Source organism: Trichomycterus rosablanca, chromosome 6 (genome assembly GCF_030014385.1).
Source record: "Trichomycterus rosablanca isolate fTriRos1 chromosome 6, fTriRos1.hap1, whole genome shotgun sequence".
NCBI lineage: Eukaryota > Metazoa > Chordata > Actinopteri > Siluriformes > Trichomycteridae > Trichomycterus > Trichomycterus rosablanca.
The window spans coordinates 7,211,467-7,227,527 of record NC_085993.1 but is presented as its reverse complement, the minus strand read 5'-3'; the positions used below and the strand labels follow the sequence as shown (position 1 = coordinate 7,227,527).

At 41.2% G+C, this 16,061-nt stretch overlaps 1 protein-coding gene across 3 annotated transcripts in view; it reads left to right on the top strand.

Moving 5' to 3' along the window:
• myh10 (myosin, heavy chain 10, non-muscle) overlaps positions 1–16,061 on the top strand; it is a 60,546-nt gene that overhangs the window by 25,954 nt on the left and 18,531 nt on the right. Inside the window, exons 5-20 of one of the 3 annotated variants that reach the window (XM_062997337.1) lie at positions 117–219; positions 1,604–1,633; positions 3,839–3,931; positions 4,608–4,671; positions 5,495–5,593; positions 6,309–6,452; positions 6,538–6,633; positions 6,921–7,039; positions 7,975–8,127; positions 8,397–8,570; positions 8,891–9,064; positions 10,019–10,133; positions 11,144–11,209; positions 14,384–14,577; positions 15,304–15,425; positions 15,899–15,968. In XM_062997337.1, the coding sequence (XP_062853407.1) occupies positions 117–219; positions 1,604–1,633; positions 3,839–3,931; positions 4,608–4,671; positions 5,495–5,593; positions 6,309–6,452; positions 6,538–6,633; positions 6,921–7,039; positions 7,975–8,127; positions 8,397–8,570; positions 8,891–9,064; positions 10,019–10,133; positions 11,144–11,209; positions 14,384–14,577; positions 15,304–15,425; positions 15,899–15,968 (1,816 nt within the window). The remainder of the gene's footprint in view (positions 1–116; positions 220–1,603; positions 1,634–3,838; positions 3,932–4,607; positions 4,672–5,494; positions 5,594–6,308; positions 6,453–6,537; positions 6,634–6,920; positions 7,040–7,974; positions 8,128–8,396; positions 8,571–8,890; positions 9,065–10,018; positions 10,134–11,143; positions 11,210–14,383; positions 14,578–15,303; positions 15,426–15,898; positions 15,969–16,061) is intronic. The other 2 variants (XM_062997335.1, XM_062997336.1) reach the window with 2 other exon arrangements.

The window sequence follows — 16,061 nt, the reverse complement described above, 5'->3', positions numbered from 1 at the left end:
ACACTTAATACTTATTATTTCTTGATGGTTTTAATCTGATGGATTTTAATCTGATGGTCTTTCAATGTATCCTCTGTGTGTTTTTGGAATGGGCGTGTTCATGTCTCTTCATACAGAGGTGAATCTGGAGCAGGAAAAACAGAAAACACTAAAAAGGTCATTCAGTACCTGGCACATGTCGCTTCCTCTCACAAAGGAAGGAAAGATCACAACATTCCAGTGAGTTTATTTCCTCCCTTCATTTTTCTCTCCTCACTCTGTTAAAGCGCTTACGTAGGCGAAATCATCGGAGCACGTGGCTTCAGTCCCAAACGCTAGAATTCATTATTTTTTAAAGAAAATTCTATTGATACAAATTTCCTTTAATAAATAACTTAGATTAAATAACTTTCAAATCTACTTATTTTTTATTCTACAAAGTTCTGCAGCTTCACTCTTTAATTCTTATCACTAAGAGGGCAGTTGTAGCTTAGTGGTAAAGGTACTGGACTAGTAATCAAAAGGTTGCTCATTCAAGCTCCACTACTGCCAGCTTGTCACTCCTGGGCCCTTGAGCAAACCCCTTAACCCTTAATTGCTTTGACAGTATACTGTCACAATACTGTAAGTCCCTTTGGAGAAAAGCGTCTGCTAAATGCTGAAAATGTAAATGTTATCTAACTCCAGCTGCTGGAAATGAACTGAGATAACGTTTTTAAGTGAGAGAATCAATAATAACACAGTACCTTTTTTTTAATTGGTGCCAAGGAAATAAGGGTGTATGGAAAAAATGTCTTTTGAAGTCTAGGGATGTAAACGACATCTTAAATCCTCATTTGTTTCGTAAGACGTACTAGCTGGTTGTACAGCAGGATGAAGAAATTGTCAGAAAAACGGTGTGTGTGTGCGCTCTGCTGGTGCAGTTTGCCCACTTGCTGGTATCTCAAGCTCTTGAGTTTAAATCCCAGGCAGTGCCATCAATCTGCCCAGGTGCCAGCACAGGCACAGTTGACTTTGCAGGGTGAAAAAAGGTCACAATTCATTGGTGCTGTATAATTGTGTCCTCTGCTGTCTGGTCGAGAAACCTGCTTTAGTGATGGATGATCTGAAGGGTACAGCGTATCTCTCTGTATTCGATGCATCTCTCTGTGATTCCTTTACAGGCAGGCATGTGATAGTCTTACCCCAGCCAGTGTGAGGGTGGTTTCAGTGACAAAATTGTAATTTTTTGGAATGGAATGGAATCAGAGATGACTAGATTGGAAGCAGCTCGTTTAAACTTGGTGTAAATGAACTCAAATTGATTGTGCATTTGGGACACAGCCATGCGCTAAACAAGAATACTATGTATGTAACTTTGACCATAATGAACTGTGTTTAGTGTTAGCATTTGTATTAAAATACTAAAGCAAGCTTATGACTAACACATGCGCTTATAACACAATATTAAGATGAATCATTTAGCTCACTAACATCAGTTTAATCAGTGTCACTCCTAGTCTGTGTGTTATAGTGTTTTTCCTGCTCTAACACACACACCAGAATGATTCTCACGAGGTGTGGGGCAGGATGAACCTGGAATGAAGTTTGCTCCTCTAACACTGTGCATTTGTTTATGTAACAGCCAGAGTCTCCTAAAGCTGTCAAACTACAGGCAAGTTCCTCCTGCATGTACCCATAACACCCCACCACACACACACACCCACACACAAACAGTAATGCTGGAATTGTGCTGGCCGTGCGAAGCACTTGTTTGCATACATTTTAGGTGCCTGGAGTATTAAAAGCAGGGGTCAGCACAGCATTAAAACCTGCTTTGGCGATATATCAATAATTTTCAGATTAGGTTGTCTAGAGGTTGTGTAAAATATCACTGTTTATATATCTAGGCTTCGACAAATGCGTAATATTTTTTTCTGGATTTCCCAATTTAGTCATGTTCAATTCCCATTGTGAATTTGCTGCCACTTGCACAACCCTTGATCTGATCAAGAAGAGCTGGATAACCACACGCTCCCTTCAACATGTGTCCAATCTGCGGCCCCAGCCCACCCTACTCCTCAGTGTTGTGCTAGTGCTTTAGGCTGCTGTACCACCAGGTGCCCAGCTTGTGATTTTTAGCTACATTACTCAACTCCAGAATGGACCATACTGTTAAACTGTTAATACCAATCAACTGTTTTAACTTATTCCTAAGATAGCAGTGCTTGATCATGATTGTGATAAATAAGTGATTGATTACACCCATGCTAGATATTCCCACATTCAGTCAAAACATAGAAATACAATACAGTCTCTCAGGAGTCTGAACTAAAAGTCTTGTAACGTGGGGCAGGACATTTACGGGCAACAACAAAAGGTTAAGAGAAGATAGTGTTAATAAAACCATCCACTTGGTTTTTGCTGAGTTTGGGTTGAACTATCGATCCTCCTCGCAGCATCCACACTTCAGTCTCCTAATCGATGCACAAACAGCACACGCTGCGCTCTTTACTCAAGGAGCTTTAGTGATTACGCAAATAGCTGAAAACTGCACAAATGTCAAAACTTACCAACATTCCCATCGAAACCTGACACAGACAATCCACAGACACACACCCAATAAAGCGAGTGCTGTCTGATGCAAACAAACCAGAAAACTGGAAACATCCAGCCTGTGTGGTGTTTCTCCACATCTACTTCTTTTTGGCTGAGTGCCTGTGGGGGAAGGGATAATTGCTGAAACAGGGTTCCTTGTAAGGGTGTAAGTGTGGCCTGTGCTGTTTAGTCCCCTGCTAGGTGAAAATAAGCAATACGTGCGCATGTTGAATGGGTGCGTGACAGCCTCTGCCCCCTTGATCGGAGGTGGGTGTGGCGGCAGCAATAAAACAGAGATAAGCTCCAAATAGCCACAACTGGATTGGGTGAAAAAGAGCGACAAAAAGAGGGGGGAAAAGTTAATGCTGTAAATTAATACATCAACATGAAATTAATGTCAAATTAAAAATGATTTCTGATTATTTTAATTGATTCATTTCAGGCCATCCTGCTGTATGTGAGTAGCATAAGTAATAATGTTAGCAAATGTTTTTTGGTGTTTGGGTTTTTTATGCACAAAAATAAAACGCAGATTTTCTGTTCACCTGCATGCAGATTTCTCACCAGTTATTTACTTTTTATTACTTATTATTTTATTATCATTTTACTTCTATTATTATCAGGATAAACTGGATAAATTCTGGAACTTTATTTTATTTCCTTTTATTTTTATCAATTGCTCCATTTTGGTTTAGACTTCAGTGGGTTCAGTGTCACCGGGAAGCACCCACTGCAAGACAGTAATACCCTGGACAGGGTTGCCAATCCATTGCAGGGCCCCAACCATCAAGACCTAGCCAATCATGTCTGTGTAGACGCCTGGCTGGCCGACTGCACCGCTGAGACTTGAACACAGGTCTCAGCGTTTGTTAGTAGGCTATCATAATAGACCCTTACACCACATGAGCACCCACTTCTGGAACTTTTTTTTTCTTCTATATCTCCTTTTTTTCCACCATTTTGGTTCTTTAGTTGTACGTGCACTAAAGCAGGAATCGAACAAAGTTAAAGCTGTGAATGTAAAGACGATAATTGTATGATAGATCTGAAGACTTTATGAGTGAAATAAAAATAATGATGGAAGAAACAGAAAATGATTATAGAAACAAAGAATGGAGAAAAGTAAAATGGTGGGAAATTAAATTTGGAGTCTGTCCCATCTTTAGTGCACATTCAGACCTGGGTTTGTTTCCTTTTTATCTCATGAGCTTGTTGATGTTTTTGGTTTTATTAAACAGTGTAAATGTAAAACTGTGTTGTCTGTTCTGATGGTTTGTTGCAGGGCGAGTTGGAGAGGCAGTTGTTGCAGGCAAATCCAATACTGGAAGCTTTTGGTAACGCCAAGACCGTGAAAAATGACAACTCGTCACGATTCGTGAGTTTTACCAACACTCAGCTAATTGCACTAATCAATCATCAATTTGGTAAAACATTGTGTCGCCCACCACTGCTAATAATAATCGTCTCAGAGTGACAGTTCTAATCCCAGAGGTGCCTCCAGACTGATCGCTCCTTGTACAGACACATGTGGTTGTGGCAAAGGGAGGGAAAGTAGAATTGGATGGGGAATGCAACAGCTACTCCTACAGTCTGTTTAAGATTTTGTTTGTAAGGCTGCATTCGCATGCTGCAAAATCACCTAGTGCTACTGTGCTATCGAAACTTCGGCCCACTTTGCTGCTGACTTTTTTAAAGCGCTAAATCAGACGAATTTAGTTTATCCAACGTCATAAAAAGTAAAACACAGACATGGCGGAGAGTAACTGATCCTCACTGTTTTACGTAAACCTTAAATTACAATCACAGCACAGTGGGAAATCTCTGGCACAGCGACTAGTGAGCGGTCCATCAGTGAGAGTGTGTTTGCTTTATAGATAGATGTCCGACATTTCTTGATCCTGGAATTGCTGGTTGTAGCTTCTGAGCTCTTTAATGTTCATGAAGGAGTTCACATCCCCTTTTTATCCTTGCAAGGAGACACAAAAGCATTGGAGAATTGGTTGATTGGTTGAATTGATTTTTGATTTTTGTTTTGTTTTGTTTTCTTTTAGGGAAAGTTCATCCGCATCAATTTTGACGTGACCGGTTACATCGTTGGTGCAAACATCGAAACCTGTATCCTGCACTCAGTTCAACATTCATTCATTCATTTATTCGTGGGTCTGGGACACTTACAAACATTAAAACATTTTGCACTCAGTTCAACATTCATTTATTTATTGATTTTTGGACAGTGGTAGTTCAGTGGATGTGCTGGTTTAAGCCTTTTATCACCACTGTTAAATATAATGCATCTGCTATATGCTGAAAATTTATTCATCTCTAGTAACTGCTTCATCTTGGTCAGGGTCATGGTAGGTCCATTGCATGATACATCCTGTACACACTCACCCACTCACAGTAACTCACAGTTATATATAATATAATTACAACATGACAAACTCTTCAGAATCTCAGCTGTGCTTTCAACCAGTTGGGTTAAGACCCCTTACCAAGATGATTGGCTGGTCTGAGGGAGGATAGGTCAAACAGGTTCCTTATTGCTGCTGCTATTTCAGTTTCTGCTGGCTGGTCGAGGCCCCTGCTGGAGAGATGGATTATTAACAAATAGCAGTGTGTGGTGCTTCGTATGCTATACGTCTCTCTGTGAGATGCTGTCTCTGTCAGATGAAACTGGCAAGTGAACCGCACACGTGTTGGAGCGTGCCCATGATAGTCCACTGGGGTTAGGAAAGTTGACTAGATTGGGAGGATAATGTGAAATTAAAAAAATTCAAACATTAAAAAAAGAACAGGTTAAACTTTTCACTTTACCAGTTGCACCACCATGCTACCCAGTAGGTAGATTGGCTGCATGAAAGGACCGGGGTGAGTACATGAATGGGTTGAATTAATTTGGTGATATCTGGTCTGATGTGTCCTTGATTCATGTAATCAGATCTTTTGGAGAAATCCAGAGCCATCCGGCAGGCCAAAGACGAACGGACATTCCATGTTTTCTACCAACTGCTGGCTGGAGCAGGAGAACATCTGAAATGTGAGGGAACACTTGTCTACACTTATTAGGTTTTATATTTATTAATCTGCAGTATTTACTGTTCGGAAGTATTCAGATACATTTTGGTAATGTGCATCATATTAGTATGAAAAGTACACTGTATGGACAAAAGTATTGGGACACTCATTCTAATGTTGTAAAGTCATGTTTCAGCCATAACAGTTGCTAACAGGTGAAATAAATCAGTTATAGAGGGAAAACTGTTTCCTGTTCCTGCAGTAAGAAAAGCTCAGTTTAAATAAACTTCAGTGGCCTGCACAGAGACCTGACTTCAGCTCCACTGAATTGCTTTGGAATGAACTGGAACATTAATAGACACTTTCTTGACCAACTTCAGTGCCCAGCCAAACAAAAGCCATACTCTTTTGACTGAAATATGTATGTAGGAATGTGTGTCCATTTAAAGTCTTGTGAGAAGCCTTATCAAAAGAGTGGCTGTTGTTATAGCTGAAAAGATCACATAGCGGTCACGCATTTTATTACAGATTGTTTTTGAAATGGGACGTCTAAAAGCTCATGGTCCAACTATTTTTGGCCGGACACGTCGCTCAATTATTGAGTTTAGGTGAAGCGGTTTCATGACACTTCACATGGCTATGAATATTATTATTGCAGGCTAATGCTCGGTTCTTCATGCTGTGCGTTAAAGTGTGTGATAAATTATATATATATATTTTTTTGTTCTGTCCTGTAGCCGATCTGCTCCTGGAGGGCTTCAATAATTACCGCTTCCTCTCCAACGGCAACATTCCTATTCCTGGCCAACAGGATAAAGATAATTTCCAGGAGACCATGGAGGCCATGCACATCATGAGCTTCTCCCACGATGAGATCTTGTGTAAGTGTGTGTGTGGTCGGTAATAGATCTTTTTTCTTGTACACTTGAAGTTTTTGATTAATGTGTGTGTGACTGTGTTTTGTAGCCATGCTGAAGGTGGTATCATCAGTGATGCAGTTCGGAAACATTGTATTTAAGAAGGAGAGGAACACAGATCAGGCCTCCATGCCTGAGAACACAGGTATACCCATACACCCCAACCACCAAACCACCCCAAGTCATCAAATGTTTTTACCCCCTGACACCAATCCACCATTCAGGTGCTGCTACACTTGTAAGATGGAAGGAAGCGGCTGAGTAGGCAGTTTCTGTGTGATTAAAGGAGAGCTGACTCTGCTCCTCTTAGGGTTCAGAGAAGCTGTCAGTCCAAGTGTATGCAACAATAGATCAGAGAACTGAGATTAGAAAATCTACATCTGACTCTCTGCTTTGTAGTATAGATTATTGATTGCTTTGTGCTTTTTGCAGCTGCACAGAAGCTTTGCCACTTGTTAGGAATGAGTGTAATGGAGTTCACACGTGCCATCCTCACCCCGAGAATCAAAGTCGGACGAGACTATGTTCAGAAAGCGCAAACTAAAGAACAGGTACGCGCTTCTAACGCTCTTTATTTTTATTTCCCATATTATCTAATCATGCTTTGTAGTTATTATAATAATGACCCAACCTATTTGAATATGTCCCAATTTCAGATTTTTTGAGGAAACTAAAATGGCTAAATTGCCTGACAAAAAAACTAAATCAAACAAAAAACTGCTGTATTTTTTGTTTTTCTACCAACATGGAATTTAAAACAGAATCACGAGTTTTTGACAGATTGATGCAGACTATGGCTCTTGGGTGGCAACACACCCTGCTTCTGAGATCTCAAGCTCTCGATTTCGAATTTCAGCTATACTTTTGACTGGCCAGCAGTGCCTAGGGTTGGGGGGAGTGTCGAATGGGTTTTTCAATGCTGCTGCAATTGTGGCGTCTGCTGGCCGATTGATACCCCTGCACGAGAGATGGTTGGTAGATAGACTCTGTGTATGTGATACATCTCTCTGTAATGTAAGACACTTGGTCTGTTTGGGCGGGGGTGGACACCTCAGACGTCCCTCTTCGGTCAGGCTGGAGGTCTGCAGCATGGGAGGAATCTACAATTAGGAAATGGAATCAATGAATGAATAAATAAAAGGGTGTAATTATGCAACCAATTACGCATCCATATGCTGGTATGGTTGGTGTATTTGCAGGTCGGCTCAGCAGCGCTCTGAACAGTTTTATCACTTTATGAAAAGTTTTAAATATTTCGTTTGTATCACTGCTATTAAATAAATGTAAATAATTTTTGGGAATCTGCAGGCAGTGAAACTTGATGCATATCAATTATTGCTGGATTGTTATAAATTTGTTATCTGGTCCAGTTATCAGTTTGCAGAATTAAGCTTTTTTTTCTCAAATGTATATTTTTACATGGTCTGTGAAATCTGTTAATTTAATACACTTTGTATGAGCTTATACATTCTTTACAATTCTGCAGGCTGATTTTGCTGTTGAAGCTCTGGGAAAGGCAACATATGAACGTCTTTTCCGCTGGTTAGTTTACCGGATTAACAAAGCTCTGGACCGGACCAAACGCCAGGGAGCCTCGTTCATTGGCATCCTGGATATTGCTGGCTTTGAAATCTTTCAGGTGAGGTGTTCAGTATTTATTTTGTATAACGTAATTCTAGTATGTTTGGGTAACACAGTGGTTTAATATGCTAGCCCTCCACCACTGGGACCTGGTTTGTGTTTCTTTGTGCTACTGGTTGAGTCAGAGGGGGGAAAATCCCCTCCATGCCACTAAAACAGCACCTCCTACTGGCCGGTTAAGATATCTGTAGGAGTGGTGGAGAAATACAGAGAGTGTAGTGTGTTCCTGCATGTTAAAGGAGTATGTTTTGTGTTTTCTTTCTGCAGTTGAACTCGTTTGAGCAGCTGTGCATTAATTACACTAACGAGAAGCTGCAGCAGCTCTTCAACCACACCATGTTCATCCTGGAGCAGGAGGAGTACCAGCGCGAGGGCATCGAATGGAGCTTCATCGACTTCGGCCTCGACCTGCAGCCCTGTATCGACCTCATTGAGAGACCCGTGAGTGCAGTGGTTTGATGTGCAGGCTGAGGGTCTGCAGCGTGGGAGGAATCTACAATTAGGAAATAGAATGAATGAATGAATAAATAAAGGGCTGTAATTAGATGTGCTTCACTTAATATAACACAATGTAATAGTTCTACAGACAGTCTAATGCACCATACAGAAATGAAATGGCAACAGATACATGCCAGCTTTCCAGATTCAAACTCGGAGTGGCATAATTAATGTTGTTGGTTCTGGTGCTTTTAGTTTTGTATTTTATGTCTTACTGTTGTACAACATGCCTGAGATGGTTTCTTTGCTTCTTCATTTTGCAGGCGAATCCTCCAGGTGTGCTGGCTCTGCTGGATGAGGAGTGCTGGTTCCCTAAAGCCACAGATAAAACCTTTGTGGATAAACTGGTGCAGGAACAAGGTTCTCATGCCAAGTTCCAGAAACCACGGCAGCTGAAAGATAAAGCCGACTTCTGCATCATCCATTACGCTGGGAAGGTGCGTGAGATTTAAATCCTGTAATATATGATCGTTGAACATCAGTAGTGTGATAATATCAGGTTTTCACTGGATTATCAGTCATACACTGCGAGCAATCGAGCAGGATTTATGAAGCTCAGCTTTAACGACACCCCTCTTTAGCGTGCTCAGGGAAACGTTTAAGTTTCATATTTTCATTCTTTCCTCTTTCTTTTTTGTGCACATCTGGTTTAGATTAGCAGCCGTTTTGCAATAGACCAGAGTGGTTTTGTGTAGTTTATTTTTGTCCTTGTGCAAAACGAAGACATAATGCAGCATGCATTATAGCCTGAGCTAGCTAGACGTCTAAAGATTGACACCACCTACCGACTTAGATGATCAGCATTGGTATATTGCTTGACTTTGTCTATTCATCCAGAAGTCCTCATGCCAGTCCATTCGCCTGCCTTCATGTTTGTCTCTGTGCTTGTCGGGCTGTGTTCATGTCTTTCTATTTATTCATCATAATATTAGTCTGTCCATCACTGCCAGGCCATTCATCCTTCTTCAACAGTCGCTTCATCTTCCTGCATCTTGTTGTCTTCCATTTGTTATAATGTAGGTCTGTGCGGCTTTCTCCAAGTCTGTCCAATCCCTTACCTGCCCCTCCCCCCACTCTCCACTTTGTATGACGTGGTAAGTTGACGGCTGTTCATATGTGCATCGATTACTGGGGAAGGGATGGAGCCCTGTTGCACAATAAGACGATCCAGCTCACAAACAGAATTTACAGGAGCTGCTGGTGACGTCCTGGTACCAAATACCACAGGAGTCCTTCAGATCTGTTAGAGCTGTGTTGACAGCATATTAGGCTGATTTGTAGAGCTGAATGAAAGTCCTGAACGTACATGAATGATAAAAAGTTTGTGAAAGATGTATTAAAGTTCCCATCTTTATCTCTATCCTTATTCCCTTTCTCTTTCTCTCCGTCAGGTGGATTATAAAGCGGATGAGTGGCTGATGAAGAACATGGATCCTCTAAATGATAACGTAGCCACATTGCTGCACCAGTCCACTGACAAATTTGTGGCCGAGCTTTGGAAAGATGGTGAGTACTTTACTCCCTCGTTCTCATTTCCTTGCTTGCTTTTTCTCCAGTGAGGCGTCTAACCATGCAGTTAAAGCTTCACCACATTACTATTATTATTAAGTATCGTCACATTGATCCAGACTACTGGCGATCCTGTGGATAGCGTTTTTACCAGAACATTCTGTCTAATGTTTTTGTTTTCAGGCTTCTTAATGTCTCATTTATTAATCACCTAATAATAACCATCCATCTTGTTGCTAGCTGTCCTCTTCCTCTTTTACCCTCAACTCTTCCAGTGAGAGGATTGGTTTGATTGAGAATGTTACCCAAACTACTCTCAGAAGTCTTCACCAGCTCAAAGTTCAAATGCATCGATCTTCTTCTTGTCCAGCTTTCACATCCATAAAGAACCACTAAGAACACCATAGTCCAGACCTTTCTGATATTTGTTTGGAGATCTTTTCCGGCTTATTATTCTTGTTCTGCTGAGTGCTGGTCCGTGTGGTATTTCCTGTCTGCTGGATTCTTGGCTGTTAATAATTGATCCAAGTGGTCAACTTTAACATCTTCTCCATCAGTGGTAACGTTAGTGGTCTTTCCTTTTGTCATGACTCTTGTTTTCTTTATATCGAGCTGAAATTCCATCTTTCACTTAGTTCTTTAACATTCCTTACAAGGGTCTTCAGGTCATTGAGTCTAGTTGTCTACATATTGAATGTTTTACAATTCTACAGTCTCTAAAATAGACACTTTTGTTTATTTTGTCATCTTGAATGATGATAGATTATTGAATACATACATAGACATAACCAGACTGGAATGTTTTTATGTCTGACAAAATATTTTTACTTATAACAATTATAAATCCATTCTGAGCCTACAGTAAGCAGAATGTGATGAACTTGTTGAACTAACCAATGTTTCTGTTCATTGTTCCTGTGCTTGCTCTTACTGTTTTTATTTTGTTTATTTTGCTTTATTTTTACTTTTCTTTCTTTCTCCCCTCCCTCTCTCGGCCTGGCCTCTAGAAATACAGAATTTTCAGAGAGCGTCTTTCTATGACGTCTCTAGCCTCCATGATTCTCCGGGTGAAGGTACTACGGTGCTGTATATCCCTCGCTTTAAGGCGCATTATGTGGTTTGAGACGCTCCCATGCCTTTTTCACTCTTTCCCTTTTCCATCTGGCTGGATTTTGTCAGATTTGGCCATATTGTTTCGAAAGTTTTAGTTCTTCTACCAAGAAGTTCTGATTGAGATGATTAAAAGAAGGAGGATGAACACAGTGTGTTAGAAGTGCAAGATTAATTGTGCAATCACAGTCTGAAACAGATCTAGCAATCAGAGAAAGTACCACTGACACCCATAAAATTACAAAACCTTTTTATGTGGAAGCTGTTTTAATCTGAAGAAAACAACTGGTGTGGAGACATTAGGATGCCGAGACAAAAAGTGGATTACCTTCTCCCATTCAGGTCAGGAATGAGTTCCATCATGATAGAATGACAGAAGAACAGTCAAACAAACGTGGAGAGACGAGTACAGGCAGACATTCAGCTACTGGTGAACCACTGATAAACAGACAGGGTGATGGACGCAGAGATGATTGATTATATGCTAAATAGGACAGACAGACACTCATATTAATAATAGCGAGACAAGCAAGCTCATTTGGCACAGTGGTCTAAAGCACTAGCAGTACATAAAATCTGAGCTCCGACTTTGGATCTCAGCAGAGCCACCAACTTGGCCTGGCGTTCAATAGACACAGTTAACCGTGTTTATGAGTGGAGAGGTCAGACACAGTTTCTATATATTAGTCTGTGACTGGCCAGGTGCAGGCAGGCTATACTGTGTAAGTGCAAGCGGCAGAGAATTGCAGTATGTACAGGGAATTGGAAACAACTAGCACGACACTAAGCAAAAGAAATTCAGAATTGGAGACGACAGGAAGTCTGACTTGGAGACTCCTGGGCAGGCTGAGAGAATTGACGGTCAGAGAGACAGACGTGAAAACAGTAGGAAGACCGACGGATGGGTGTAAAGACGGTGCTATGGACGGACAGACACAATGGAGATTGGGCTACAGACATCTGGACTAAAAGTACATGTGATGGATGGACAGATGGAGGAATAGACAGACACAGACTCAAATCCTTTAAATCCTTACTCCCATTTATAAACCAGATTCTCTTCACCGGACAGAGAACATGAAAGTGTCCAGTGTCCTCACCATTAATCTGCTGCACACCAAACACACTGTGCTGCCTATTCCCTCTCAACAATGAACAGAGCTTTAAAGATAAAGATTTGATGAAAGATCTTGGTGGTCCACTAAAGACTTTTGAATCCAGTTGATACAGTCTGGCTGATTCTGACAGTCAGCTTTGTGAAGGACGGTCCTGCATGTACTTTTATTTTATTATTTAATGATCTTTCATTATGCCAATTATAGTGGTACTTCATTTAGAAATCCTGCTCCCTTAGTTTGCCTGTAGGTACGTGAGCATGGAACCCTGCAGCTCATTGCTAATTACTGTAGTATATTTGATAGTAGTAAATAGATGCTAGTCGCTGTTACTACATGTGCAACCTAAAGGAAAGCGGTTTAAGTTGCTGTATAGTTATAACTAGCATTTCATCAATGTTCATGTTCCTATCTGTCTCTGGCTGAAGCGTGTAAATCTAAACTCAGATTTTAAACCGGCAGCATTATTATTATCATTTCTTTCGTTTTTTGCTGCACATGCTTCTTTAGATTTAGTCTGCACTTCATACTCTCAGCTTTGGATCATCTGAGCTTTCTGTGCAGAATGAAAAAAAAAATTGCAAAAACCACCAGTTGTGCATGGCTGGGCTCAGATCTTCTCACACACTATATAGCAACTATATGTGGACACACCTCAGAATCATTTAGTTTAGGTGTTTCAGCCACACCCATCACTAACAGCAAGGTGTATGAAATAATGATATATATGATATGGCTCCAAGGGTGCTGCGGTGGCGCAGCTGTAAATTACACTTGCACACAACTGCTGGGATCCAGGGTTCAATCCCCAGCGGTGCTATCGGCCAGTTGGGGTCTACAGAGAGTCATGATTGACTATGTCTGAGGGGGATGGCCATGGATTGGTGCCTTGCCCTGGGTTTGTTACTACATTGTGTCCAGTGATTCCAGGGAATGCTGCCAGACTCTGCAACCATGTGGTAAAACAGGAAAAGAAAGGAAGGATATGGTTCCAACTTTGTGGCAACATAATAGGAAAGGCTATGTACTGTCCCAGCATGCCTATGCCCCTGTACACAAAGCAAGCTCTATCCTTTGGCTGAATTGGAACGTTGTTTAAGAGGCAGGTCTTTTAATTTTAGATCAGTGCCTGACCTGACAAATGCTCTTTAAAGTGCGCCCAGGTGGCGCAGCGGGATATTAAGCTAGCACACCAACGTTGAGATTCTGAACCCCTCTGTTTGAAACTCGGCATTGCCTTTGGTCAGCTGGGCGCAATCTAGCGGGCATAATTGGCAGTGCCTGCAGCAGATACTAATTGGCCACCAAATCTGCAGGGTGTGGGGTCGGACTTTATGTGGGTGGGTGGTTCTTCATACGCTGTGTAAGGACCCTGTGAGACGCCTGTGCAGAATGCAGAGGCAAGAAGAGGAGAGGGCTGTGCGCGTGTCGGAAGAGGCGTGTGCAGCGACGTGCTCTCCTCGGATGCAGTCTGGTATCCCTCAGCAGCAGAAGACAAATTTAGTTTGCTAAATTGGGAGAAAAATGGTGAGAAAATGCATAAGAAAAAAAACAGTGAAAGCTGTTCTGGTTTTGGGATGTGATGTCCAACAAGGTAATGGTCAGGTGTCCACATAATTTTGGCAATATAGTGTATATAAGTTGTGACGGTTGTTTCCAGTATTTCCATTTTAAGTAATGCAGTTGTCTGTTCCTTCCTTCCAAATGGGGAAGAATATTTAGATTTTTAAAATGTCATTTTTAGTACTGACTCTTGCTTATCTGGATGAATTCAGAAATTATTCACACTACTGATTAATAATCACCTAAAATGATGGTGCTTGCAAAGGGTGTGAATACTTTTGTGAATAAGAGACTCAAACCCACAACACAATTAAGTGCTCAAAATGTCAAGGGGTGTGAATTCTTTCTTGGCTTTAATTAATTAGGTCTTTATAAACTGAATTTTAACATGGGTTTTTAATCCTCTCTCTCTCTCTCTCTCTCTCTCTCTCTCTCTCTCTCTCTCTCTCTCTCTCTCAGTGGACCGTATAGTTGGATTGGATCAGGTTGCTGGTATGAATGAAACTGCTTTTGGGGCGACGTACAAAACGAAGAAGGGAATGTTTCGTACTGTTGGCCAGCTGTACAAGGAATCTCTGACCAAACTGATGGCCACACTGCGCAACACAAACCCCAACTTCGTCCGCTGCATCATCCCCAATCATGAGAAAAGGGTGAGTGTGAGCTCTCCATTCACATCAAGTAAACATGTGCACCATGTCACATAGAACTGTTTCTTAGCGACTTCAGGTCCCACGTATGTACAAAGTGCATGGAACAGTGGTCTCTTTGCCAAGGTTGGGAATAAAATGTAAACTGTGTTTTTTTGCTGAATTTGTTCAGATGATGAAATGTAATTTGAGAACTGAATAAGTTAAGCTTCTGGGACACAGGTGCCACAGTCAAGCCAGCTTTTCTTTTTATGGGCTTAGAGGTGACCTTGTAAGAAAAAAAGCTGGTGCTTTAGGATCAGCAACCTAAAGCTCAACTTAAATTAAAGTTAGAGTTATCTTGCCCAAACAACCAGAATTATGTATGAAGTAAAAGCATTCCATCCCAACAGCACTGTACCTACTATACAGTGTGGTGGTATTATGCTGTGGTGCTGTTTTGCTGCCTGTGGAACTGGTGCATTGTACAAAATGGATGGAATAATGAGATGATGATTACCAAATCATCATGGCCAGATGACTGTAGATCTACTGTGGATCATACGGCAGATGATTTTAATCCTGGTGATGTGAATGTATCTAAACACACAGAACATCAGACACTTCTGTACCAGTCAGAGTTCCCATGCTAACTTCTGTCCACTGTCCACTGTCCAAAGCATCTACAATGGGCCTGATTTATTTTGTTGTATTTTTAAAAAATGTATGTAACCTCATTGTCTCTCTCAGGCAGGGAAGCTGGAGCCTCACCTGGTTCTGGATCAGTTGAGGTGTAACGGTGTGCTGGAGGGAATCAGGATCTGCAGACAGGGCTTCCCTAACCGAATCATCTTCCAGGAGTTCAGACAGAGGTACACAAATCTACCCCTTCCACAAAAAAAAAAACATCTAAAATACAGATTCATCTAACCACAATACTGTGTGATCCCTGCGAGCCAGAGCACTTCACGCCTCTTCTGGATGTGGTTAACATAAGGCTTCTTTTTTGCACAGTAAAGTTCTGAGTGGCATTTGTGAATGTAATTCCGTATTGTAGTGCTTGACAAAGGTTTGCCAAAGCAACCAATTACCCATCTGAGGGATCAGATGTAAAGTTGCCCTTTTTCCTTTTTTCCAACTTTTTTGGGATGTGTGGCAGGCCTGAAATGTAGGAATGGATGAATAATAAGATAATCAGATTTATTTGCATTTTCTATACTGTTCCATCTTTTTTATTTGAGTTGTAGATGTACATATAACAGGAAAAGAGATGGTAGGTGGGGATGTAAATCATAGAGAAGTTCACATAAATGATGTGTGTGTGTGGGTGTGTGTTTCTGAACAGATATGAGATCCTCACTCCTAATGCAATCCCCAAAGGCTTCATGGATGGAAAACAGGCCTCTGAGAGAATGGTGAGTTTACAGTATGATGTTCACATATTTCAGGGAAGCTGCCTCAGATCCCTCAAAAATAATATCCCTCCAAATAATAAATATATGTACTGT